At 56.5% G+C, this 23932-nt stretch overlaps 1 protein-coding gene and 1 pseudogene across 14 annotated transcripts; both read right to left on the minus strand.

The window, feature by feature from the left end:
* Positions 1-1137: 1137 nt before the first annotated feature.
* MIB2 (MIB E3 ubiquitin protein ligase 2) lies at positions 1138-14164 on the minus strand. Of its 14 annotated transcripts, none has more exons than XM_072820090.1 (22): positions 13919-14162; positions 12825-12926; positions 12109-12262; positions 11508-11602; positions 7495-7764; positions 7252-7423; positions 6196-6302; positions 5917-6111; positions 5611-5753; positions 5396-5491; positions 4359-4463; positions 4113-4275; positions 3898-4031; positions 3647-3795; positions 3405-3561; positions 3153-3313; positions 2927-3053; positions 2619-2852; positions 1994-2172; positions 1736-1923; positions 1578-1643; positions 1138-1497 (listed from the first exon to the last, which is right to left on the minus strand). In XM_072820090.1, exons 5-22 carry the CDS (start codon positions 7739-7741, stop codon positions 1259-1261), a joined length of 2862 nt encoding a protein of 953 aa, XP_072676191.1. In that variant the 5' UTR covers positions 7742-7764; positions 11508-11602; positions 12109-12262; positions 12825-12926; positions 13919-14162; the 3' UTR covers positions 1138-1258. The 14 variants fall into 14 exon arrangements, with proteins under 14 accessions (XP_072676191.1, XP_072676195.1, XP_072676183.1 ...); XM_072820094.1 differs by having other exon boundaries at positions 5396-5503; positions 7712-7764; positions 13919-14161; XM_072820082.1 differs by having other exon boundaries at positions 5396-5503; positions 13919-14161.
* Positions 14165-14240: 76 nt separating this feature from the next.
* Positions 14241-21251, minus strand: LOC140625791 (uncharacterized; annotated as a pseudogene).
* Between the last annotated feature and the right edge of the window lie 2681 nt (positions 21252-23932).

The raw sequence follows: 23932 nt of genomic DNA on the forward strand, positions 1-23932 counted from the left end.
AGGCTCAGGCCCAGGGAAGGGTAGTCAGTTGGGGTCCTGAGAGAGCTCTTTTCCTGGATGGGGTGTCCCCCAGTCCCCCTACTCCTGAATGAGACCTGGGAGTGGAGCCTGCATTCTAGCCAACTTGGGACCTGTCCCCTGCCCTTGGAGCTGCCTGACCAGGTCTCTGAGAGGGGTGGGGATGAGGAGAGTGGAGTACTGGGCACTGGGCAGGGAAGAGGTCGGGGCGAGACGCGGGGGAGGGGGCAGGCGGAATGGGGATGGTGCCAGGGAGGACCCAGATGCGGGAGCTGGCGGGAAGAGACCCCATGGGAGCTAGTGGGGAAGCTCATGGAGTGCGGCGGCTGTGGGAGCCAAGAACTGTTCCCCTGGCTGGGGCCAAGGTCTGGAACAGCCGGATGGGAAGGCGAGGAAACAGCGTCCTGAGGCCGGAAGCCTCCAGCCTCAAAGGGTTATTGGTGTGGGCCCCTCGGGGCTGGGGGACCTGGGATTGGGGACGCCTGGCCAGAGGGACAGGGAGCAGAGGGAGAGGCAGAGGGCCAGACCAGCTGGGGGGCTTGGCTGTCCCCATTCTCCATCCAGGCCTGGCGCCCAGTGACAGCAGCACAGCGGGCCAGCGGGGTCAGTGCCAAGTTGCTGGCCGACAGCCCTGAGGCTCTGGGGGAGCATTCCGGGTGGTTCTTGGAAAGCGCCCTGCCAGCCAGAGCCCAGGCGAGAGCTGCGCCCCGCTCTCCAAGGCTAAATATTTGCCCCCACAGGAGGTCCTCCTGCCCTGTGTCTGCCTCCCACGCTCCATGGTCCCAAGACCCTAGGGGTCTCAGGCCGAAAACTAACACCTCCCCCAACTCCCTGGGTCAGAGGCGACTGCACAGCCTGCCCAGGGGAGGAGGAAGGGGCAGGGGTCGGAGGGAGACACACACCCCCCCCCCCCCCCGCCCCCGACAGACACTGGGGTAATGGCCAAGCCTTGGCTTCCGGGGGACATCACGCTCCTGGGCGCCGTCCTTCCACGAACCCAGGCCAGGACGGTGGACGCTGGACACCGCTGGACGCGGGGGCCGGTCCAGAGCGCAGAGCCAGGGCAGCAGCGGACCTGCGCCACCCGCCCCCACCCCGCCCCAGGCAGGCAACAGACGTAAAAGTCCGAGAATCTTTTTATAAAACACGTGGTGGGGGCTTGCGAAGGCGACGGCGGGACGTGGCTCCGGAACGTGGCGGGGCGCGGCCGGGAGTGCGGGGGGGGGGGGGGGGGCACGGGCTACACGAAGATCTGGATGCGGTCGCGGATGGGCTGGCGGCAGATGGGGCAGGCGCTGAGCGCGGCGCCGCAGGGTGCGCACGCGCCGTGGCCGCACTGGAACACGAGGCGGATGTGGCTGTCGATGCAGATGGGGCAGGTGATGCGCTCCTCCATCTGCCGGTAGCGACTCTGCAGCTCCTCCACCAGCTGCCGCGGCGGGCCGGACGCGGGGGTCGCGCTGGCCACCTCTGTGCCGTCTGCCGGGGGGATCGGGGTCAGGGGCGGGGCGGCGGGGGCGGGACGTGCGCACAGAAGCAGGCGGGGCTGAGCCACCCACCTGGTCGCAGCTTCTTGCCGATGACCACCTGGCATCTGATGCACTTCTTCATCCTGCGAGCGCACTCTGCGGGGGGCGGGGGAGGGGAGAGGAAGCCGGAGCCCGGTTGGGCGGGCCCAAGGGGACCGGGGACATGCCCCCCGGCCCCCCGCACTCACCCTCGCACACAGTGCGGTGCTGGCACGGCGAGAACAGCACCAGCAGCGCCAGCTCCGAGCACACCAGGCACTCGGCGGCCTCGGGCCCCGACGGCGCAGCCACGTGCAGGTTCGTCACGGTGTTGGGGGTGCCAAGCACCAGCCTCGGGCCCGGGGCCGCACCCCCGCTGCCGCCCGCGTGCCTCTCCCTGCGGTTGGAGGAGGGGGCTTGAACGGGCCCGGGGCACCGGGGCCCGCCCCCCACCCCGCCGGGCTCACCGGAAGCGCTGCGCACAGCCCTGCAGGGCCTTGAGTACACGGCCCTCGGCGGCCAGGTCCAGCGGGCTGCGGCCGCGGTGGTTGGCGTAGCTCACGTCGGCGCCCTCCAGCGCCAGGAAGCATGCGACCGCCGCTCCCACCGTCAGCTCCCCGCTGCCCGGGAGGCCTGAGGCCTGGAGCTGGACGGCAGACACAGGCAGGCCGGTGAAGGCAGGCCCTGGGCATGCAGGAGCCTCTCCCAGCACCCGGCCCCTGGGGCTTCGGTGTGAGGCTGCTGGAACAGGAGGGAGGCAGGTGGCCGGGCCAAGCGCCCAGCCAGGGAACTCCGGGGTAGGGGCAGAGTTCTGATGGACCCCACCCTGCCCTGCTGTGTGTGCCCTATCCCCTCTTCCCAAGCCGGCCAGGAGCACATCTTCTCAGGGAACCTGGGCCACTCTGCGGTGACTGAGGTCACAGAAAACATCTTTAGCAAACCGCAGTCCCCTGGACTCACCCACCCCCAAGAAGGCCTGGCTCCCTGGTCAGACACCCACAGTGGAGGTGGCCAGTCCCTCAGGCCCCACTTCTGGCCTGCAGCCAGGCTCTCTGGCCCACCTCTTCAGTACCCAGATCCACACTTCCTCACCCTGGACAGCAGCTGCAAGGGCCCTGGGTCCCCCCCGGCCCCATCTGCTGCCAGGGGCAGCAGCTGATGACGCTGCAGGGCCACGTGCAAGGCTGTGTCCCCTTCCTCATCCTCGGCGTTGACACTGCAGCCCGCGTCCACTAGCAGCGGCACCAGCCCCACATGAGCCTGCTGCACGGCCAGGTGCAGGGGGGACTGGAGCTTACGGTTGCGAACGTTCACATCACAGCGGCCCTGAGAAGAGGTAAAGGCTCAGCCCAGGGACCCCAGGTCAGCCCTGGCCCCCGAGGCCCTGTGCTGGTCCACACCTCTCGGATCAGAATCTGGGCCACTTCCCGGTGGTTGTTGAGGGCAGCCAGGTGTAAGGCTGTGAAGCCATCCTCCTTCTTGGCGTCCACCAGCTGTCGTGCCCGAGCTAGAATCCTCCTGACAGCTCTGTGGGAGCAGGGAGACATGTCTGGGGTCCGGAATGGCCTCAGTGTCCCAGCAGCACCACGGGAGCTTGGCCACCAGCTGCACCCACCCCACACTCACAGCGTGTGGCCCTTGAGGGATGCGTGATGCAGCAGGGTGAAGCCCTGGCTGTTAGTGGCCGTGACATCAACACCTGGCACCTCAGTGAGGACCTCCACGATGCCGCTGGCGCCGGCGCCCGCCGAGATGGCACAGTGCAGAGGTGTGTCCGCGTGTGCATCCTGCCGGCAGTGGTCAACGGTCACCCAGCAGGAAGGTAAATGCCACTGTATCGTTGGGCCCAGGGGTACAGCCAAAGGACTCCGCACTTACAGGCAGGTTGACGTCACAGCCACGTTCACAGAGGACCTTCACCACCTCCAGGAAGCCCCTCTGCACAGCCACATGCAGTGCTGCGCTCCGGGTGCTGTTAAGAGCATTGGCCCCACACCCGGAGCTCAGGAGCAACCGGGCAGCCTCAGGCTGGTTCCTGACAGAAGAGGAAGCAGGAGGGTCCTGTGCCTACTGGCTGGACCTGCACCCCAGCCCCCACCGTGTCCCTGCCAGGGCCTCACCCCAAGGCTGCATAGTGCAGCGCCGTATTGCCCTCATCATCTGCCAGGTCCATGCCCGCTCGTGCCTGCAGCAGCAGCCGCACCAGCTCCACCTGGCCTAGGTAGGCGGCCACCTGCAGAGCGGTCCTGCCCTGGTTCTTGGTGTCCACCTACCAGGAGAGCCAGCAGGTCAGTCCCCAGCCCTCCAGCCCATCCTTGGGGCAGGCCAGTGGAAGGGAGGATGGCAGGTAGGGCGAGTGTCAGGGCCTTGCCTGCTCTGGGTGCCGCCTCAGCTGGTCCAGAGCCCCAGCCATACTGCCCAAGGCCACCTCCACCACCAGTCTCCCTGGGTGCTCCAGGTCACTCTTCTGGGCTCGAAGCTTCTCCAGAGCAACACTCAGGAAGCCTGGGTGGGGCAGGGCTTCAGTTAAGTGGAGGCCAAAGGCAGCCCTGCCTCCTGCCGGCCACCCAAGGTGGGCACACCCACTTTTGTTCTCCCTGGCACGTTCGGCCACATCCAGGTTGGCATCCTCCTCAGGCCGGTAGGCCACCAGGCAGGAGGGGCTGAAGGTCCACAGCTGACCACCGACTGCCACACGCAGGTTACCGTCTCTGAAAACTTTCACCACCTTCCCAATGCGGCCCAGGGCCTAGGTGGGGAGAGAGGAGGGTCATGGGCAGATCTCCCACCAGGTGAGAGAGGTGGGGTGGGGGTGGGATCAACAGTACTCACGGGGGCCATGTCATCTGTCCACTCGCCATGCCCAGCCTGCAGCCGCTTCACTGTGTCAAGGTCATCGATGACCCGTACCACATCGCCCACCCAGAAGGCATTGTGCTGAGTGAGAGAGAGGGGCACATGAGGGGCACCCCCAAGCATGTGTGGCTGCCCAAGGCCATGGGGTGGGAAGGCACCTCCACGGAGCTCCAAAGGACTGACAGGCGTGAACCTGACCCCAGCCCCCATCTGAGAGCTGGATGAGGGCCACAAGTGACCAGGGCAGCCCTGGGTAGCCAGCCCCAGAGCCATGGGAGTGACAGCCATAGAACTGGGCAGTGGCATCCAGACCAGACCAAAGCCGACATGGGTGAAGGCCAAGGCAGGCCTGTCCCTACACACTGACAGAGGAGCAGACGGCATGGCCAAAACTAGTCCGGACCAGCCCAGGGGATGGGGGTGGGGCCCTGGCACAAGAGCCGTGGGAGGCAGGGTCAGGAACCATTCCTCCCCCATCCCCAAGCCTTTCCTGGCCACTTCTCCACACCTGTGCCCTCCCCTGTCTGACTTCTGACATCCCGCAACCCCCAGGCCAGGACTCCAGGTCCAGAGCCAGCGAGAGGGGTATAAGCCCTCAGCCAGGGCCCCCAACTAAACCACCCTGCTCCCCAGCAGCACTCACTATACCCAGCCCTGTGCCCACTGCCTGGTTAAGTGTTCACCCTCTTCCTCAAGGGCCTCCCCACCAGTCCCACGTGCTCCCCACACCACACCCACCAGGACATTTTAGAAAGTCACCTCCCACCTCTAATGTTGCAGTGGGTCCCTCAGGCCAGGAGGAGAAAGGCCAGGGCCTGGGCTGCCAGCCCCCGCCTCCCCCAGCACCACACTCTCATGACTGAGTCCCCTCCCTGTGCAACTCAGCCCCTCTAGACCCCATGAAGCCCTCCCCTCTTCCTTCAGGGCTGGAGAAGGGCATTCCCAGAGCCGAGCAGGTACACAGACGGGGTGCAGAAGCGAACAGTTGGGGCTCAGCCCAGCCCCCCATGCACCTTGGTGAGAGCCCCAGGGTGGAAGGTCCAGCGGGTCTCACGGCCGAACTGCACACGCACATCCCCACGGTCCGTGATGCGGTGCACGGTGCCCGTCTGTCCGATAAACTGTGGCGGGTCACGGAGGCTGTGGCTGGGTGGAGCGGGAGGGCTGGGGGTCCAGAGGACACAGGGACAGGAAGGGCACAGGGGGCTCAGCGGGTGGGGCGGCTCACCTCCGCCATCCTGGGGTTCCACCCGCCGTGGCCTTCCTGCATCTCCCTCAGGATGTCTGTGTCCAGCAGACACTTAACCTTGTCCCCGTGCTGGAAAGGCTGGCTGTCGGCACTCACCCTGCGCTGCAGCTCTGCTGGCTTACCTGGGGGTGGGCGACAGGCCCCCCTCCTCAGTGGCATCCCACCTCGGCAGCATCCCCCACCCCCGGCCATGTCACAGGTCAGCCCCCACCCAGCACTGCCCCAGGACACAGCAAGGGCAGGAGGGTAGCTGGGCAGGCAGGGTGCCATCCCTGGGACCCCTACCAAGCTTCGGGAGGTGCTCCTTGTAGTAGAAGCCACCAGCTGCCTCGTTCACACACTTGAGGTCCACCTTGCCCTTGTGACCCACACGGTACACATTGGTGGTGCCATCAGCCCACGTCACACTGGCCACACTCCGGCCCGTCTCCACATCCCAGCCACGGATGTCCACCACTCGGCCCAGCTTCCCTTCCCCTCCTGGGGAGACAAGGGCCCTGTTGCAGGCTCAGCCTGTGCCAGGAAGCTTAGCCACGGCCACCGGCAGCCCAGACCCTCACTCACCATCCTGCGAACCCCACTCCCAGTCAGGGCCCCGCACCACCTTCGCCCCCTGGAAGATGCCCCTCAATGGGATCCTCGGGAGGCCCTGGCGGGGACTCAGCGTGACCCTGCAAGAAAGCGAGTGGGCACTGGACCATGCGACAAGCAGGGAGGTAGTGCGAGCCCTATGGCCCACCCAGTTGTTGCCCCAGGATGGCTGGCATGGCAGGTTATTGTCCTCCCCTAGGCCACTTGCAGCATGGCCTCGTGCTGTTCCTCCACACCTGGTGCCTCCTAATGAGCCACCTGCTATCAGGGTTGTCCCCAGAGCTCAGTGCATAGCCTGGCTCTCAGGGTACGGCTCGGCACAAAGAATCAGAAGAACCAGTAACACGGACTCCCCCAGAGGTGGCCACAGACCGCCGACCCCTGCTCCCACTCTGGGCAGCAGGTGGCTGGCACCGAGCATGCATCACTCCCTGCCACGTGTGAGACCTTGTAGGTGGGGTCTCGGGGCATCTAGACAGCCACCCCAGCCCCGGGGACACCTCCCAGCTTCATCCACTGCCCACCCTCAGCGAAGGAGGCCCCCTGCAGGCCAACAGCGTCTCCCCAGCTGTGCCTCTGGGTCAGTTCCCAGCACGGGGTGCCCAGGGCTCCCATGGCGGACACTGGCCACACAGCCACACACAGGTCCGCTCAGCGCTCCCTCCTCCTCCACCCCTACAGGGCCACTGCCAGGACAAGACCCTGCGCACAGCACCCACCCCTGCAGACCTGCTCCAATGGTTGGTTTGGGTTACCCTTCCACAGGGGGTGGGGGTCGGTGGCGACCGCCAGGCCTCTGTGGTGACCGGGACCTTGGCCGCTCCTCCAGGAAGCAGCTCAGAAAGGGCTCCAGCCACAGCCCGGAGGGGAATGCCTCCCCACCCCCACCACTCCAGGAGGCCAAGGCCTGCTCAGGCGCATGCTTGCTTGTCCCAAACCTGGGGCACGGGCAAGCTGGGAGGCGGTGCCACCAAAGCCTCGAGCCCTCCAGAGCAGCGCACGGCCACAGGGGCAGCGGGCAGAACTCACGGGCGGGAGTGGGCTGTCTCGTAGCGCTCGAAGGCGTGGGTGAGGTCATGCTTGTTGTGCATGTAGCACTGCGTGCACAGGTCGTAGTCGAAGCAGACGCGGCACTTCCAGCGCATGCCTCGCAGGCCGTGCTTCTTGCAGCAGTCGCAGATGATGTTGGGGTGGCGGACGCCTGGGGGCAGGGCGGGGTCAGCGAGTGTGGACCCTTCAGCCCCTCCCCCCCACCACCACAGCCGCACACACCGATCTGGGCGTTGTCATAGAGCAGCAGGTCGTGGGCACCCTGGTAGCCAGCGCGGTAGTTGGTGCGGGTGCCGTGGTCCCACTGCACAACTACCGTGCGGTCGGGGGTCGAGGGGCTACCATGGCGGCCGAGCTCCACCACTGTGCCCACGCCGCCCTCACCGCCATCCTGCTGGCCCCACTTCCAGTCCACGCCGCGTACCACACGCATGCCCACCTGCACACCTGCCTGGGGGTCTGGGTCCATGGTGGGCAGGACTGCTCCGGGACCTGCAGGCAGACGGTACCCTCAGGCCACATGGAGAAGGCCACACAGGCTCTCACCAGTTCTGGGAGGGCTGCCAGGGACACGGGGGAAGGAGGAGGTGGGGACACGTCTTGGAGAGCTAGGCAGGGAGGGGCATGAGGGCATGTGCAAATGCCCTGAGGCAGAGAGAAGCGTGATAAGCATGTGTGCTACAGCCCAAAGGAGGTGCACCTGGCTACTGGCCAGCAGCAGGGGACACAAGCTGCAGAGATGCAACATGGCACCTGTCCTGGAGGAAAGGTAGGACCCTTCTTTGGAAAGGCCCCTCCAGCCACTATGAGATGCTGTGGTGAACACAGGCAGAGGTCCAGGGGCAGTCCTAGAGAGAGGCCCGTGGACCCCCAGGGAACAAGACTTGGCAAATACCCAAAGAGTGGCCGCCTGTGCTCAGAGATCCAGTTCTGGGTGGTCGGCCATCAGTACACATTTGTTCTAAAATTAATGGATTTGGGACACCCAGGGGGCGCTCAGTCGGTTAAGCATCTGCCCTCAGCTAACAATCCCAGGGTCCTGGGATGGAGCCCCACATCAGGTTCTCTGTTCAGCAAGGAGTCTGCTTCTCCCTCTCCCCCAACTTGTGCTGTCAAATAAATAAAGCCTTCACAAAAACCCAGACTCTCTCTCACGCAGCCAGTTGGTAAGTGACACTGCGCTGACGTCAGGAACCAGTGTGTGCAGGCACCACAGAGGGCTTGTCTCTAGATCATATGGGGAACTCAGATGGACACAAAGCAGGTGACCCAAGAGTAAAGGGGCATCTGCCCAAAGACTAATAAACACAGGTTCCGGCCACCAGGCCACTGCCTCCGAGTGGAACGCTGCCCTAGGGCAGTGGACAGTGCCTGGGGTCACTCAGGGCCCCACTTCCGGGGTCTTCCCTGGAGAATTGTGGCCCACCCACTCCGGATTTGTACCAGAGGGCAGTGGCGGCTATGTACAGAGCAGCTCTGATCCCATGCCCTTCCAGGTGAACTGGTCATGAGATGTGACATACTCCCTGGGAGCACAAACCCACCACGCGATGCACGTGCCAGCTCCGCAGATGTGCAAGGAAAGCCACCAGGTGCCTGCTATCTGAATCCATTTATGGAAAGTACACAAACAGGGCAAGCAAACTCAGGGTGATGGCGGCAGGGAACCTGCTGGAGGCAGCCCCAGGGGCTCTGGGACCCAGGGACACGCTATGTCTTGACCTGGGTGCTAACTACGTGCCTATTCACTTCGCAAATCTGGATCCCTTATGACCTGGGACCTGTGTTAGATGTGTTTCTTCAACAAAGTTTTTTAAATTAATGACACAAATAGATTTGAGTAACTGTTAAGAGAGAAAGTCAACAGGACTCAGAGAGGACCCAGAGACTCCCCGATAGTAAGCGAGCAATCAGCACGCCATTTCTGGACGTGGTCTGCAGTGTTGCCAGCAGGGCCCTGAGGCTGGAAAAGGAGCTAAAGAGCAGACAGGCTCCTTCCAGCTCCCATGAGTGCCCAGTGGCCCCGCCTGGCCACAGGACACTGGCCAGCAATATGGAGGAAAACCGTATCATGCCTCTACTTAGGCCCCTCCCCAGGGTCCTGGGTCCTGCCCCACCCCCAAATCTGACACTCACCATATCACAGGCCTGGCTCCCTCAGGAAACACTGCCAGCCAGCTGAGGCCACAGGTGAGCAGTGAGGAGGGGCAGTGGCCAGGTTTTGCCAGGAGCAGGGGCCGAGCCCCACGGGCCCTCTGACATCCACCGTCTGCCCAGGTCCACGCCAAGACCCATGTCCAGCACAGGATAGGCAGGGAAGGGGCACTGCCCATGGGGCTGGGCCTCAGTCCATGCCCAGCCTGGTGTTTGAGTCAATGACCGCCTCATATTCTCAGGGGTATGAACCACCTAGCCAGCTCCAACGTCTGCACATTCTCCTCCCTCCTGGACGGGTTCCCTATGGCAGCTGCTGCTTCACCTTGTGCAGGCAGGACCTCTGGGGCTTTCACAGAAGCAGGTGGATGTCTTAGGACAAACCTTTCCAACCCATGGACTAATTATGAGCCTTTCCTCAAAGAAACTCCTCATTGCTTGTTCATCTCGAGAGCCTCACCTCTTGGGCCACTTGGCCTCCCCGTACTGCTGCTTCTCAGCCCCCTTCCCTTCTGGTCTCTGGCCCTTGCTAAGGCACGGCACCTGGGCCTGAGACCGCTGCAGGCTCCGTTACCAAAAACTTCTCTCTTCCACAGAGCACAGCCAAGCCCAGGTCAGCCACAGTATGGACGCCCCCCCCCCCCCCCGAGAATGCCTGTGACTCTTAAATGCCAGCAAGCTGCAGATGAGGGGAGGCATCCTGTGGGCTGCACCTGGGCAAGGAGGTACAGCGGGCCCTCCACGTGTGGCCTCAGCCACCTGCCTGGTGCCTGCCCATTAGCAGCTGCTACAGATGTCTGACTTGGACAGAGCAGCACAGCCTGAGCTGGTGGCCTGCTGGCAGCGTGGTGGCATGCCCCTTAATGCACAGGTCCGACCCCCTACCCTGCCTTCCTCTGCCGATCCTCTTTCATGCCAAGAACCCACCAGAAATAGCAGCACTGGGCAGGTCACACTGGGCTACTCCTTGCTCTCCCCAGATGCTCTTGCTGAGCGACACTCAGCTAGCATGCATCTCGTCCCAGGCAACCACAAACCTAGACAAGTGTGGGCAGACAGGCCAACTAAAGATCCCTGATGGCAGGAGAAGCCCATCTGCAGAGCCCCAAAACAGGCTCCACACAGAAATAAAGGACTCAGAGCAGGTAAGGACCCAAGTGGCATGAGCCATTCTAGGGCCAGGATGGCATGCCCTCAACCTGCCCAGCCGGCCACACCTGCCTGCCCACTGCCCTTACACTGCATGATCATTTCCAACAAGACATAGGGGACAAACCAAGGAGAATGAGTTGTAGCCCACGCCTGGCCTGGCTCTATGGCAATGGGCAAAAAATGAGGTGCGGGGTAGAAGAGTGCCCAGAAGTTTCTGTGAGAAGCCAGGACTGGGCTTTAGCCCACGACAGTGCCACGTGGGGCAGCAGTACAGTCCAGCCTGTAGCAAGAGGTGCTTCTGGCCAGCCTCCACTGCATTCACACACAATCAGTTGTACCCCATGCCTAGCAGGGGAACTGCCAGCCTTCCCAGGGCTGTTCCTCACAGGAACCCAGAAACCTGCGTGGGACACAGTCAGATGGGACCCGCTGAGCCGTGGGCTTCCTCCGGCCCCTCACCTTGGGTACCCAGACCAGCACCCCCTGAGGAAGATGGTGGAGGACAGAGGAGCAGCCTGCTCTGGAGACACCCACAGCCTTAGCCCTGGGATCCCCTTGTCTCCCCTCCAGCACCTGATCCCCACCAGTCATGAGGTCTGCCCTCTGCTTTGGCATCTCCATCCAGCATGGTGGCACCTTGGTTCAGGCCTGACCCTGAACCTCCAACAACCCCATTGTCCCTTCCTACATGTCACTATGGGCACAGGGCACTCAGTTCCTGGGCCTCAGAAACATCTCAGCACAGTATCCTAGCACCCTCGTGACGTGGGCCAGGTAGCTTTCCAGGTCTCTCCATCATTCCTTTACACCTACCACTTTCACTTTGCCTGGGCTCCATCACTGATGTCCCCAGGGCCCAGCACACGCTGAGCATGCCCCATGTGACATCGGGTGCCCACCCCTCCTAGTATTAGGACCCACTACTTTACTTCAGAAGGTCCCACCGGGCTGTGCAGGGAGGAGGTGGCAAGTGGGAAATGGACCAGGGTCAGCAGTCAGGAGGCAGCAACCAAACCCAGAGAGGCTAGAGAGAAGAAAAGCACCCGTTTCAGTGGGAAATTCAACCAAAGAGTTATTTTTCTTCTTTTACCAGAAATGCTGTCCTCTGACATTGTCCACAGAGCTTATAGGCTGTAGCCCTGCCTAGCACCCAAATCCCTGTAGAGGCAGTCACTACAGATGTTTAAAACCACTCTGAAGCAGGGCGCCTGGGTGACACAGTCAGTTAAGCACCCAAATCTTGGTTTTAGCTCAGGTCGTGATCTCAGGCTCATGAGATAAGCCCCATCAGCTTATGGGTCCGCTTACCACGGAGTCTGATTAAGATTCTCTCTCCAAAAAAAAAAAAAAAAAAAAAAAAGATTCTCTCTCCCTCGTCCTCTGCCCCTCCCCCCCTGCCCTCAACCCCACTGGTGCGTGAGCAAGCAACAGCTCACTCTCTCTCAAACTCTCAAAAAAGCAAAAAGACTCAAGACAGTCAGAGTGTGAGGACTCAAGGGACAGATACACGTTAGCAAGACTATAACTTACCTTAGCACACAAACCAGTCTCGTGTCAGCATTCCAGACATTTAGCGGCTACTTCTCGGGTCACAAATTTGACAGCCACCAAGATTTCCTGTTGGAAACTAGCAGCCATGCCGACACAGAACACAGCAAACCAAACAGGCAGCCAGCAAGCAAGTCTGGAGAAAATGGTTTTTAAAAGGCAGTTTTACACTTCTGGTATTTACCACCTCAACCAAACAGGCGGACATCTGGGTCTGTTCTGTTGGGTAATAGTTTTTCTTATCTCAAGGAACTGCCAGCTCTTGGAGGCAGAAGGATTTCCAAAACATACCTTAGGACAGTGTAGAAATACGAGATTTTCCCTATTTGTGAATATTTTATTGGAAGAACTTTTAAAAGCCATAAAGATTAAATCCCACTTAGCTAGGAAGTTGGCAAATTGCCTTTATTCAATAGAATACAGTTACATGACACTGACACGACATGCAACAGGCAGCAGCCACCCCTTTCCCTGTGCCTCGGGCTGTGCCTGATGATGCTGTTTGAATCAACACCATGAGGGGCACAGTCGACTGGCCAAACTTGGTGAATCACAGGCTCCTGTCATGTAGCAGCTCTGGCTAAGACCAAGGTGGACATCCTGGGTGGGGGTGCAGGGGAGTCTGGCCCATGAGGGACTGGGGTGAAGCCCTGAGACAGCCCAGGAAACCCAACGAGGCCCAACACGAAGACACCTGCCTTCCGAAGGCCTAAAGTAAGTGCAGGGCTGTCATCACCCGGATCTCAGCCCCGAATCTTGTCCCCTCAGGCACCATGCAGACCGGGGTGTCACAGGGGCACCTAAAGCGGGAGCAAGGCATTCAGATACTTGTTGCACCTGGAGCAACAGGCCAGGAGGGGACCTGCCAGGAAGGACCGGGTTTGCCTGGACTTCCATTTGCCTGCCTCATCCCCAGCCCCACAGGTGCCTACCAGGAAGAACTGTTTGGCACCTTTCCTCATTTCTTCAATCACTTCTGAACGCAGAGGACTGACAAGCAGAATTATCTATCACACACACACCCTCCACCCCACACACACACTCAAAACAACCAAAACTCCTCTGACATGACATCAAACAGTAACCAAAGTATGCAACAGCCAAATCCAAACTATCACACCGCAAGCCTGTCAAGAGCTCACCTGTCTGGCCGTCCAGTCGCGCCCTCCCCCCCGCACCCCCTGACAGTACTGGACTGCAGCCCTGATGCCTGGAGACCTGGGGACTGGCCTGCAGCCTTGCTGAGCTTCAGCGCGAGCCCTGGGCCATCCAGCCCTATGGCGCCTGGGAGATGCCAAGACGCACAGTTAGCACGTCCTACAGGACCGCGGCGGGCAGGGCCGACCCGTCCGCTCCCGCGCTGCCCGCCGTCTACATGCCCATTTCCATGCCAACACCAACGCGGCCAGCGCCGCTCCGGGGCGCCTGCCCCCTGCCTTGCAGGGATCCTCTGGCTCTGGCGGCCTCGCGCCTGCTGCAGCAGCGAGTGTGGGGCGCGCAGGGGCCGCAGCGCCCGAGCACCACCTGCCGCCGGGACTGGAGCCGGAGGGCTGGTGGCCCGGGCGCTGCGGACGTCAGGGCCTGGCACTGCGCCCCGACCAAGACTCGCCAGGGGCAGCGTAGGAGGGCCGGGCCGGACTGGGCAAGGCGGGCGCGCACCCCCAGCGTGACCCCGCCCCGCCAGGCCAGGGCCGCCCCGCCTCCTGCCACCCCATCCCCCCCCTGCCTCAGGAAGCGCCCGGGGCCCCGGTCGCGGCCAGACCCTAGTGCCCCCGTCGACCCCTCCACTTGCCCGGAAGTTTGCGTCCCGCCCGCTCGGCCCGGGGTTCGGGGCTCGAGAAGCGCTGAGTCTATCTGCTAGTGGCCTGCTGAGCGGCCTTGGCGTGTGTAGCAGCCTGCCTGCGACCCCTCCGCTGCTGGCCCCCGCCAGCCAGGCCGTTCTGCCGCGCAGAGACCACCGGCTGAGGCAACCGAGGACCCCGAGCTCGGGGCTCCTGCGGCCGCCGCGCGGCCTGCCGGGAGTTGTAGTTTGCAGCCCGCCAGGGCCAGAGCCGGGGGGCGGGTCCGAACCACGACTCCCAGGAGGCCCCGCGGAGGCGGTGACGCACGCGGCCTCAGGGGGCGGGGCGTGACGGAGGAAGTCCCGGCCCCTGCCCGGACAGCGACGGGAAAGGTCCGGGCTCGCCTCCGTGGCACACGCGAACGGAGAGCGCGTTCACGTAGGACAGCGTGTGACAGGCGTCGTCAAAAGCCGGCGGCTGCCTTGGTGGACCCTTCAGCACGCCAAGGGTCCGGGGAGGCGCGGAGCTGAGCAGCCTGGACAGGAAGGAACTGGGCTCCTCGTCGGGTTGGGCGCCGGGGCCCTAGTGCCCCGGAGGCCACCGAGAACCGGGCTTGTACGGGCCGGGCAAAGAAAGTGGGCCAAGCCGCCGGGAGCCGAGGTCAGCGCCGCCCGTACGCTGAACTTGCGGTCACGCCCCCTCGCAGGGAGGGGCGGGGCCCTCCCCGGAAGTGCGTCACGGTCGCGCCGGCATTACGTACCGCGGCTTGGAGAGACCGGGCGAGGAGACGCGGCCCGTTGCCGTGGAGACGGAGGCAGCGGCCTGCAGAGGCGTTCTCGACCCAGAGTCTCTGAAAATCAGTGACACCAGTGTGCGGCTTTGGTTCCGGCAGAATTGAAGCCTCGCGATGAAGAGCAGCAGTCTTGCCGTCGCCCCCAGCGGCACGTCCTTTCGGCCCTTGTACGGTCCGCCGGCCGAAGCCTTCCGGATCTGAACAGAGGCCACTGCCTTGGGGTTCCCGGTGGACACGCTGTGGGCCACCTGAGGCCTGAGCTGTGGGCCCAGTGAGACCTGAGGCCTGAGTTGTGGACCCTCTGAGACCTGAGGCCTGAGCCCGCAGGCCCGCAGTGCCGCCGCCCCAGTGGTGGCCCATTGTCACCTCTGCCTGACTCTGTCCTCCGCTGTCCGCTTCACACGTACCTGTTGTTCTCATGCCTACATCTTTGCTAAGCCATATTTGGTTTTTCCAGACGCTCTGATGTTTTTGCACAGGCCTACCGATGATCCTGTCCGCCTTGTCCCAGTCCCCGTCCCCGTCCCCACACCATGGGCAGGCCCCTCTGGCCTTGCTCTGCGGTCACCCTGCCTGGAACCCATGCATCTCCCTTCAGTTTACTCTCCCTTCCACTAGCTTCCTGGAAAGGGTCAGTGTCTAGAGTATGTTCTGTGCTCATCTCTGATAGACTGCGCCGCAGACAGTAGAATTCTAGTTGGGAAACGCTTTACCTTCAGAATGTCTCACATAGTACTGTTTGCTTCCCTCCTCCAGGGATGCTATTGAAAAGTACAAACCTATTCTGAGTCCTGGTCGATGGTTTCTTCTCTGCGCATTCTCCCTGAAAGCTTTTAGGATCTTCCCTTTCTCCTTGGTGCTCAGAAGTATCACACCAATATGCTTTGATGTGAGCCTCACTTTGTTCTGTGTACACATTTCTCTTCATCCTGGAGGCTCTCTTTCTTCCTTCAGTTGGGGAACCTAAAAATTCCCCTCTTGTTTTCCTGTGTTTTTTTCTAAGATTTATTTATTTGAGAGAGAGCACACACACAGGAAGAAGGAGAGAGAAACCCAAGCAGACGGCATGCCCAGCACAGAGCCCAACATAGGGCTGCACTCGGGCTCCATCTCATGACTCTGAGATCAGGACCCAGACGCTTAATGGGCTGCACCACCCAGGCAACCCTTGTTTGCTCCTGATGGGATCCCAGTTTGTCAGATTCTCATTGCACTTCTTGGACTAATCCTGTAACTTTATTCTCTAACCCAGTGTTTTTCTGGTAGATATCCTTAAATTTACTGTCCATCTCTTCTCTTGGTTAGTTAACCTGTGATTTTGTGACTTATAACAGTAAACATGCACTTGGTTTGCATCCCTGTTTCTAGCACAGAGCTCCTAAAATGTTTGAACTTCCTAAGTAAAAACAGTCCTAAAGCTCTGTCTTGATACTCATAAAACGCCTCTTTCAGGGATCCCTGGGTGGCGCAGCGGTTTGGCGCCTGCCTTTGGCCCAGGGCGCGATCCTGGAGACCCGGGATCGAATCCCACGTCGGGCTCCCGGTGCATGGAGCCTGCTTCTCCCTCTGCCTGTGTCTCTGTGCCTCTCTCTCTCTCCGTGACTATCATAAATAAATAAAAATTTAAAAAAAAAAAAAACACCTCTTTCAGTCACATCTGCATTTATATTGATAAGGTGGTTTTTGGGAATACTTTGTTAACCTTAAAAATAAAACAGTTGTTTTACCCACAAAAAGTGGGCTTATTTGGTAATAACAGAGAATTAACATGGATACCTGGGTGGCTCAGTGGTTGAGCGTCTGCTTTTGGCTCAGGGCGTGATCCCTGAGTCCCAGGATTGAGTCCGCCTGGGGCTCCTTGCATGGAGCCTGCTTCTCCTCTCTCTGCCTATGTCTCTGCCTGTCTCTCTATGTCTCTCATAAATAAATAAAATCTTAAAAAGAAAAAACAGAATTACATTTCAGGACACATAAGCTATGGCAAAACTACAGATAAGTCCAGAGAACGAAGGCAGAATTGTTATTTTATGGAGCAAGGGGAGGTTGGGAGGGTTGTTTTGAATGAAAGCCCATTGGAGAGAAACAGGAGTTGAGGATGATGATGGTTTCTCACTGGCTGAGCTGCAGAGGCAGTGGATTTCTTGTAGGAGATGCAATGCACATCTTTTCCTATTGGGGCCTGTAATTGACAGTTCTTTCCTGTTGATGATTCTCTTGAGGAGGCCTTTCTTCCTGTAATTGAGATTGAATGCTACAGCTCCTTTCAGCTTCCCCTTCTAGCATTAGCAGTCCACTTTAGTGAGGTTTTCCTTTATTAGTTTTCACGCTCCTAGGGATGAGCAATGGGGAGACCAGCCACGGGATGAGAGGCTTGGAACTCAGTCTCACCCCCTGACCTCCAGAGGTCATAAATAAAATCTTTAAAAAAAGAAAAAAAGAAAAAAAATTGGAACATGAGTGGCGCCTGGATTGCTCAGTCGGTGAAGCGTCTGCCTTCGGCTCAGATCATAATCTTGGGGTCCTACAATGGAGCCCTGTGTCAAGCTCCCTGGGCAGCAGAGAGTCTGCAGCTCCCTCTCCCCTGCCCCCCCCCCCACTCATTTTCTCTCTCTCTCTCTCTCTCTCAAGATTTTATTTATTTATTCATGAGAGACACATAGAGAGGAGAGAGGGCAGAGACACAGGCAGAGGGAGAAGCAGGCTCCATGCAGGGACCCTGACGCAGGACTCTATCCTGGGTCTCCAGGATCAGGCCCTGGGCTGAAGGAGGCGCTAAACCACTGAGGCACCCAGGCTGCCCCCCCCCCTTTTTTTTTTAATTGTCTTTTTTCATGAGAGACTCAGAGAGAGAGAGAAAGGCAGAGACACAGGCAGAGAGAGAAGCAGGCTCCATGAAGCAAGCCCAATGTGGGACTCGATCCCAGGATCATGCCCCAAGCCGAAGGCAGACACTTTAACCACTGAGCCATCCAGGCGTCCCCTCGTTTTCTCTCTTGAGTGCAAGCTCTCTCACTCTTTCTCTCTCAGATGCAATCTTTAAAAATATATATTAAAAAAGAAAAAATGGATGATAAAAAGTTGGAGCAAGAAAGAATGGAACAATAATGGTCACAACTGGGGATCCCTGGGTGGCTCAGAGGTTTGGCGCCTGCCTTTGTCTCTGCCTCCCTCTTTATCTGTGTCTCTCATGAATAAATAAATCTTTAAAAAAAAATAATGGTCACAATTTTCCAGAAAAATAAAAGTAGGCCACAGAAGAGGCTAATGGAGGCAATGGCCATTGTTTACCTCAGAGAAGTAAATTTATGGTGCTGAGGAAGACCAAGGCACTGGGGATGTTGACTCTGCAGTTGGAAACTGCACAGAGGAAGTCTCTGTGCAGTTCCCAAGAAGAACAAAGGGGACCTGAAGTCACCAAAGAATAGGGATTTAGATGACATCACTGGACAAAAATGCTGCTGACTAGGGGCCTGGACGGCTAGGTCAGCTGAATGTCTCACCTCTGATTTCCGTTCAGGTCATGAACTCAGGGTCGTGAGATTGAGCTCTGTGTCAGGTTGCACACTCAGCAGGGAGTCTGCTTGGGATTCTCTCTCCCTCTGCCCCTCCTGCTTATGAACTTTCTCTCTCTGTCTCTGTCTCTCTGTCTCTGTCTCTCTGTCTCTCAAATAAATAGATCTTTTAAAAAATGCTTTGACTGAAATTCTACTGGATTCCACAGACGGAAAAATTTGTCACATAGGCAAAGGTGTACCCTGCAAGCAACAGAAGCCCCTGTGAAGAGAACACAGCCCTGTGCTTCCCTCACTAGGAAGACGGTTGAAAACAGGAAGAGCCAGATCATGTCTCCAGATCTTTGCACGATTCCAGAAGGGTGACTCTCCAGGTAGGGGGCACACTTCTACATCTTTTCCTAAAAGGAAAAACAGATATAGGGGTCGATCTCTGACATTAAAGCTACATGTAATAGAAGTAAAAGTTACTTCCTCAGAATTACAATCTCAAGCAGTAGGAGCAAAGATGGGGAAAAGCAAAGAAATCTTGGACCTTCCCGAGAGAGGCAGAGAAGGCACTCAAGAAATGGATGAACCGATTGGTCCAGAGGCAGTAGGAGCTGATATGGGTATAAATTTGATCGGTGTGGACATCCCAACAGGACCAGCTGTAACGTGAGGACCAGCCACCCTTACTTGTCATGAGCACTGGAGAAGGATGTAGATGAGCATGCCATGACACTTAAAACATTCTGTGCGGGGCATCTGGGTGGCTCAGTTGATTAAGCGACCGACTCTTGATTTCAGCTCTCATCATGATCCTCAGGGTCTTGAGATCAAGCCCCATGTCAAGCTCTGCACTCAGTGGGGAGTCGACTTATCTCCCTCTGCCCCTTGCTCGGCTTACTCTCTTTCGAATCTTTAAAAAAAAAATAAAATAAGTGATGCTTGGGTGGCTCAGTGGTTGAGTGTCTGCCTTTGGCTCAGGGTGTGATCCCGGGGTCCAGGGATCAAGTGCCACGTTGGACTCCTTGCAAGGAGCCTGCTTCTCCCTCCCCTCTGCCTGTGTCTCTGCCTCTCTCTATCTGTGTCTCCCATGAATAAATAAAATATTTATAAATAAATAAATAAACAGATAAATAAACAAACAAATAAATAAAATCTTTTTAAAATAAATAAAATAAATAGAACACTCCATGGATTCTTTTTTTTTTTAAATATTATTTATTTATTTATTTATTTATTTATTTATTTATTTATTTATGATAGTCAGAGAGAGAGAGAGAGAGAGAGAAGCAGAGACACAGGCAGAGGGAGAAGCAGGCTCCATGCACCGGGAGCCCGACGTGGGACTCGATCCCGGGCCTCCAGGATCGCGCCCTGGGCCAAAGGCAGGCACCAAACCACTGCGCCACCCAGGGATCCCCACTCCATGGATTCTAAGGGCTCGTCTCCATACAGAAGTACATTGTGGCTGTGTACATGAAACCATAATCTTCTTTTTCTTTTTCTTTTTTTTTAGTTTTTGGTTTTTATTTAAGTGATCTCTACACTCAGTGTGGGGCTCGAACTCACGACCTTCCGCTCAGGTCATGATCCCAGGGTCCAGGATGGAGCCGCACATCAGGCTCCCTTATCAGCCAGGAGGCTGCTTCTCCCTCTCCCTCTGCCTGTCACTCAGCCTACTTGTGCTCTCTCTCTCTCAGCCAAATAAATCACTAAAAACTTTTTTGTTTTTACTGCAAAGAAAATTTATTTTACATATTGCTAGCTATGAATTTTTATCATTAGTTCTTATATAAATACCACCTCCTGCCACCATCCAAATGGCAGGACCATTTTATGTCCGCATGTCACTCTGTATTTATAAAAAGAATTTGCATGACTTACATAAATGTAACTATCAGTAAAGGTTTAACAATGAAGATGCAATCTAACATCCACAATATCTGATGTTTTGCAGACAGCAATGTACAAGAGATGTACTTTTAATTATCTTTCATTTGAGTTACCTTAGTTAAAATATAAATTGATAAAAAGATATGAAAATATATATATATAAGTTGATAATTTATAAGTTCTTAGTCTCCTAAGGAGATTTTCTTTTTTTTTTTTTAATTTTTATTTATTTATGATAGTCACACAGAGAGAGAGAGAGAGAGAGAGGCAGAGACATAGGCAGAGGGAGAAGCAGGCTCCATGTACCAGGAGGCCGACGTGGGATTCGATGCCGGGTCTCCAGGATCGCGCCCTGGGCCAAAGGCAGGCGCCAAACCGCTGCGCCACCCAGGGATCCCTCCTAAGGAGATTTTCAAACACACGTATAGACATAGAGTGAAAATTTTATTTATTTTTATTTTTATTTGTTAAAGATTTATTTATTTATGATAGACATAGAGACAGAGAGAGGCAGAGACACAGGAGGAGGAAGAAGCAGGCCCATGCCGGGAGCCTGATGTGGGACTCGATCCCGGGACTCCAAGATCGCGCCCTGGGCCAAAGGCAGACTCTAAACCTAAACCGCTGAGCCACCCAGGGATCCCCTGAGAGTGAAAATTTTAAAGAAATATCTTCCATATCCACAACCTCTTGTAATTTCTGCACCATTTTCTCTTCCAGCTGCTTTCCTTTGCCTGCAAGATGGGCCTGGATAAGATGAATGTTTTGCTGGACTTCTTTGATGTCCTGAACTTTCTATAATTCTTTATCTTTCTTTAATCTATTCATTATAAATTTAGTTTGGCACTTCTGTTTGATCTCTTCAACTCTCTTCATTGCATCAGTAGTTGTATTCCATAACTCTCACTGGTATTTGACAGGTTCATTTCTACGGTTTTCAAATTCAAATGAATTATCCACTGTAAGCTTTTTACCAGCTGCTTTACTGAATGCTTTAGTCCACCTGACTTTGTGAGGATTGCGCTTCTTTTTACAGTTTTTATGACACTTGGATTTACAGAATCTGAATACCTTGCAATCATTGTGGACAAACACAATGCCGTGGCTGGGGTAAATAGGACCCCAACAGAAATAACACTTCTCAATACACATGTTGAAAGTGTGTGGGTTCCCACTGACCAAATGCCTCTGTGTGTGTGTTTCTCATGAATAAATAAATTAATATTTGTAAAAAAAATAGAAAAGATTTTCTTTATTCATGAGAGACACACAGAAAGAGAGAGGCAGAGACACAGGCAGAGGGAGAAGCAGGCTACATGCAGGGAGCCCAATGTGGGACTCGATCCTGGGACTCCAGGATCATGCCCTGGGCCGAAGGCAGGGGCCAAACTGCCGAGCCACCCAGGGATCCCCAAGAAAATCTTTTTAAAAAATAAAGACTTATTTATTTGTTTTTTAAAAAAATATTTTATTTACTTATTCATAGAGAAATAGGCAGAGGGAGAAGCAGGCTCCATGCAAGAAGCCTGACGTGGGGCTCGATCCCAGGTCTCCAGGATCACACCCCAGGCTGAAGGCAGTGCTAAACCGCTGAGCCACCCGGGCTGCCCTAAATTCTACTTCTGAAGCTGACACTACACTATATGTTAACTAGCTAGAATTTAAATTTAAAAAATGATAATTAAAGGTCATACATTAAAAAAGTAAGAATCCGGGATCCCTGGGTGGCGCAGCGGTTTGGCGCCTGCCTTTGGCCCAGGGCGCGATCCTGGAGACCCGGGATCGAATCCCACATCAGGCTCCCGGTGCATGGAGCCTGCTTCTCCCTCTGCCTATGTCTCTGCCTCTCTCTCTCTCTCTCTGTGACTATCATAAATAAATAAAAATTAAAAAAAAAAAAGCAAGAATCCCCAGAACATTTACCACAAACAAAATGAAGGGATATGAGCCCTACTAGATGGTAAAGCTTATTCACATCCAAATAATTAAAACAGAGTGGAATCCAGAAGCACTGCATGGAATTCCTGTAGTATTAGGGGTGGGCCTCCCCATCATAAATTCCTGAAGAAAGGGGGGACCATTTAATAAAGTTGATTCTGGAGCTTGTGTCTTGTGCCAGAACAAATCCCAAGTTGATCAAAATTCGACCTGGAATAAATAAAATTATGGCAGCCTAGAGGAAACCAAAGAAGAATCCCCCCCCCTTTTTTTCTCCCTGAAGATTTTATTTTTCAGTGATCTCTACACCCAACCTGAGGCTTAAACTGAGGGCCTCCAGATCAGGTGGCTGTTTCCACCCAGCCAGCCAGCCATGTGCCCCAAGAATCCTTTTTTTTTTTTTTTTTTTTAAGATTTATTCATGAGAAACACAGAGAGAGAGGCAGAGACACAGGCAGAGGGAGAAGCAGGCTCCATGCAGGGAGCCTAATGTGGGACTTGATCCCAGGACCCCAGGATCAGGCCCTGGGCCCAAGGCAGGCACTAAATCGCTAAGCCATCCAGTGATCCCCAGAGAATCCTTTTTTTATTTTTTTATTTTATTTATTTATTTTTAAATTTTTATTTATTTATGATAGTCACAGAGAGAGAGAGAGAGAGAGAGAGGCAGAGACACAGGCAGAGGGAGAAGCAGGCTCCATGCACCAGGAGCCTGACGTGGGATTCGATCCCGGGTCTCCAGGATCGCGCCCTGGGCCAAAGGCAGGCGCTAAACCGCTGTGCCACCCGGGGATCCCGAGAATCCTTTTTTTAACATCAACTTGAAAGTTTTTATAAACGTTACCCCAAATCCAGAAGTGATAAATAATGGGTGTTACATTTTACTACGTAAAAATGAAGCATTTTTGCCTGGCAGAACCCTTACGAGAAAATCCAAAGGACCACAATCCCCGAGTGATTTACAACCAACAGTACAAGTAAAAGTCAAGGGCAAGACTAATTGGTAAGATGAAAAGAAAATCGGCCAAGTACACCACAAGGACAGAAAAAGAAGTCTTTTTTTTTTTTTTTTTTAAGTGAAAGTTCAAGCAGTTTCTTTAAAGGCAAGAACCCACCCCCCACGCCCAGGACACTTCCTGAAGGGGAGAATCACGTGGTTGCTGCTGGGACCCTTGCAGTGCCCCGCGTGACCAGCAGGTGGTGATGCTGCCGGGTCGGCAGCGCCCCCTCCCGGAGGCGGCGTGAAGCGCGCGCCCAGGTTCCTAGAGGCCTGGTTGCATCCGCTCCAGGGCCTAGGCGCGCTGGTTCGCACAGCGTCTGTTCCCGGGTAGCGTGTGCAGCAGGTGTATAGTGCTGAAAACGGAAAGCAAAGCTTGCCAGCCACGGGTTGCTGCCGCAGCCTCGCACTGCATCCACAGGCATCTCATCAGGGAGGAAAGGCAAAAGGAGAGAGCACTGAGTATGCTACGGCTGTAAACACAGGGCGAGGACTCGCTAATTGCCTCTGCGGGGAAGCACACCTGCCGACCACCGTGGCCGCCTGCGCCTTAGGGAACAGTTCCCCAAGCGTATTTTTTATTTTTTTAAATTATATATATATATATGATTTATTTATTTATTTATGATAGACATAGAGAGACAGAGAGAGGGCAGCCCGGGTGGCTCAGCGGGTTAGCGCCGCCTGCAGCCCAGGGCGTGATCCTGGAGACCCGGGATCAAGTCCCACGTCGGGCTCCCTGCATGGAGCCTGCTTCTCCCTCTGCCTGTGTCTCTGCCTCTCTCTCTCTCTCCGTGTCTTTCATGAATAAATAAATTTAAAAAAAAAAAAAAAAAGAGAGACATAGAGAGAGGCAGAGACACAGGAGGAGGGAGAAGTAGGCTCCACGCAGGGAGCCCAACGT

The sequence above is a fragment of the Canis lupus genome, chromosome 3 (assembly GCF_048164855.1).
Source record: "Canis lupus baileyi chromosome 3, mCanLup2.hap1, whole genome shotgun sequence".
Classification (NCBI taxonomy): Eukaryota; Metazoa; Chordata; class Mammalia; order Carnivora; family Canidae; genus Canis; species Canis lupus.

What these genes read in the sequence shown, in the direction of transcription:
- MIB2 (XM_072820081.1), bottom strand. Translation starts at nt 9,605, where the DNA reads ATGGGCAGTGCCCCTTCCCTGCCTATCCTGTGCTGGACATGGGTCTTG. An exon ending in ACCCCCAGGCAGGTGTGCAG is followed by an intron (nt 7,424 to 7,711) that starts GTGGGCATGCGT and finishes CCCTGCCCCCAG; the next exon opens with GCGTCCGCCACCCCAACATC. An exon ending in GGAGTGGGGTTCGCAGGATG is followed by an intron (nt 6,112 to 6,195) that starts GTGAGTGAGGGT and finishes TTGTCTCCCCAG; the next exon opens with GAGGGGAAGGGAAGCTGGGC.